Source organism: Octodon degus, unplaced genomic scaffold (assembly GCF_000260255.1).
Source record: "Octodon degus isolate 3935 unplaced genomic scaffold, OctDeg1.0 scaffold00206, whole genome shotgun sequence".
In the NCBI taxonomy this organism is placed as follows: Eukaryota; Metazoa; Chordata; class Mammalia; order Rodentia; family Octodontidae; genus Octodon; species Octodon degus.
In genome coordinates this window covers 952,004-954,281 of record NW_004524782.1, presented here as the reverse complement: position 1 = coordinate 954,281, position 2,278 = coordinate 952,004, and the positions used below count along the sequence as shown (strand labels likewise).

The 2,278-nt window shown below is 60.8% G+C and overlaps 1 protein-coding gene across 1 annotated transcript in view; it reads left to right on the top strand.

Annotated features, from left to right (window-relative positions):
• Ctu1 (cytosolic thiouridylase subunit 1) overlaps positions 1-2,022 on the top strand; it is a 7,666-nt gene extending 5,644 nt beyond the window's left edge. Inside the window, exon 3 of the mRNA XM_004644662.2 lies at positions 1,039-2,022. Within this exon, the coding sequence (XP_004644719.1) occupies positions 1,039-1,568 (530 nt within the window). The 3' untranslated portion in view covers positions 1,569-2,022. The remainder of the gene's footprint in view (positions 1-1,038) is intronic.
• The last annotated feature ends 256 nt before the right edge of the window (positions 2,023-2,278 follow it).

The window sequence follows — 2,278 nt, the reverse complement described above, 5'->3', positions numbered from 1 at the left end:
TCTCTCTCTCTCTCTCTCTCTCTCTCTCTCTCTCTCAAATAAATAAAAATAAAAAAAAATTTAAAAAAATAAAAATAAAAACAAACCTAGAGTGAAGTTCTTGGTGGGTTTTGCCTCATGAACTGGGGCTTCTCAATTAACATACCTTTGGGGCCAAGTCCTTGTTGGGTGGCTGCACTGTGGTGTCCACTACTTGCAAGTATCGCCCCACCCATCCCATCATGACAATCCTAAATGTCTCTCTAGACTTTGCTATGGATGGTTGGGCAAAATCACCCCTACTTGAGAACCACTGCTATAAACTCAAATACAACCCGAGGAGCTATAGAGTGGACTTAGTTTCCATTTTAGTAAACAAAGATGCCACAAACACTGTGGCCAGAGACACTATATTAGGCATGATGTGTTTCCTGTTGGTGCTGTGACAAATTACCTTGTGGTTGTGGTTAAAGATCAGGCAAGGTTCTTCCTGAGCTAAGGTGTCAGGTGTCAGTGGGTTGATGCCCTTCTGGAGTTCCTCAGGAGAATGCTTCCCTGCCAGTTCGGCCTTGCAGAGGTCACTGAATTGTCTGGCTCCTGGCCGCCTCTCCATCCTCAGAGCCAGCCTTGGCCCTTGAGTCCCAGGGTGCAAGGCTCTGACCCTCCTCCTGCCCTCACCTCTGCCATGCTGACTGCTGCCTCCCTCTTCCACATCAGGGAGCTTTGTGCTTGCGAGGCATCCCTCTCCTCAATCCAAGGTACTCTCTTTCACTAGTAAGATGATTCCCACCGCAATTCCACCTGCAGCCTTAACTCCCCTCTTTCCCGGCTCCTGGCATTAGAGAGGACAAGACTTCAGCTTCTGGGGCAGGGGCTGCAGGAGCCCAGGGCCTGATGCAGTAGGCACTTGCCAGGTGTGGCCCGGGTTACTACAGGGGCGCTCACCAGAGCTCTCGCTGACCCTTCCAACCCATCCCCACTGGCTGCCCCATGGTGCTCTTGCGGTGGGGTGAGGGTGGCGCTCCAGTGCAGCCGAGTTCACCCCTCTATCTCCCACAGGCCACAACGCGGACGACGTGGCCGAGACGGTGCTCATGAACTTCCTGCGCGGCGACGCGGCGCGGCTGGCCCGGGGCGGGGGCCTGGGCTCCCCAGGGGAAGGGGGCGCCCTCCCGCGCTGCCGCCCGCTGCAGTTCGCCTCGCAGAAGGAGGTGGTGCTGTACGCGCACTTCCGCCGCCTCGACTACTTCTCTGAGGAGTGCGTGTACGCGCCCGAGGCCTTCCGCGGCCACGCGCGTGACCTGCTCAAGCTCCTGGAGGCGGCGCGGCCCACAGCGGCGCTGGACCTGGTGCACTCGGCCGAGCGCCTGGCGCTGGCCCCGGCCGTGCAACCCCCGCGGCCCGGCGCCTGCTCCCGCTGCGGGGCGCTGGCCAGCCGCGCACTCTGCCAGGCCTGCGCGCTGCTGGACGGCCTGGATCGCGGCCGGCCCCGCCTGGCCATCGGTGAGCGTGAGCACCGCGGCGGCGCGGATGTGCAGGGAACGCGGGGCCGCGCCCAGGCCGCTGTCCAGGCTGCCGCCGCCTTCTAGCGCCCACGCTCCCCTGGGATCCTGCCCAGGACTGCAGTAATCGAGCCTTTCCACGAGGCGGGACCCAGGACCTGAGGCTTTGAGGACCACACGCCACCGCGGGAATGGAGTTCCTGCTTGCCGCGCTGGGACTTTGGAAGTCACCGACGGTCTTCCTCTCAGTAGCGCAGCTTGCCTTGCCCCTCCTCACCACGGGGCCACAGCCTGAGCTCCTGACCGCGCTGGACCTACCTACCTGGCTCCCAGGCACCCAGATGTTATGGGTCGCCCCTGCCCATCCTGTCGTCCTTCCCTGCGCAAATTGCGCCCAGTGTCTCTGTCCCCGGTGAGGGGCCGGGTGGGGCCCCAGGTCTCGGGCTTCGGAGGCAGAGGTGGATGGGCCTGGGCTGGAGATGAACGCTTTCTGATCTTCCATTCTCTTCTCTGAAAATAAAACCAAACCCCTCCAACCTGACCCTCTTGGAAGTTCTCGGGTTGCAGAAGGAACAGCAACGGACTTGGCTGCTCATGTTAAGGTCTGGCCGCCAGAGGGCGCTGGCTTGGGGGTTGCTGTCCCCCGGGCTGGATGCTGAGACTTTGAAGCTTCCTCCTGACCGTTCGGAAGACTCGGGGATCTCAACCCCTGACCCCCGCAATCCTCCAGGTTTTCCCAGAAGCCTTCTGGGGCCCCCTTCCTGTGGCGCTGTCCTCAGTGGGCAGCCGTGCAACCA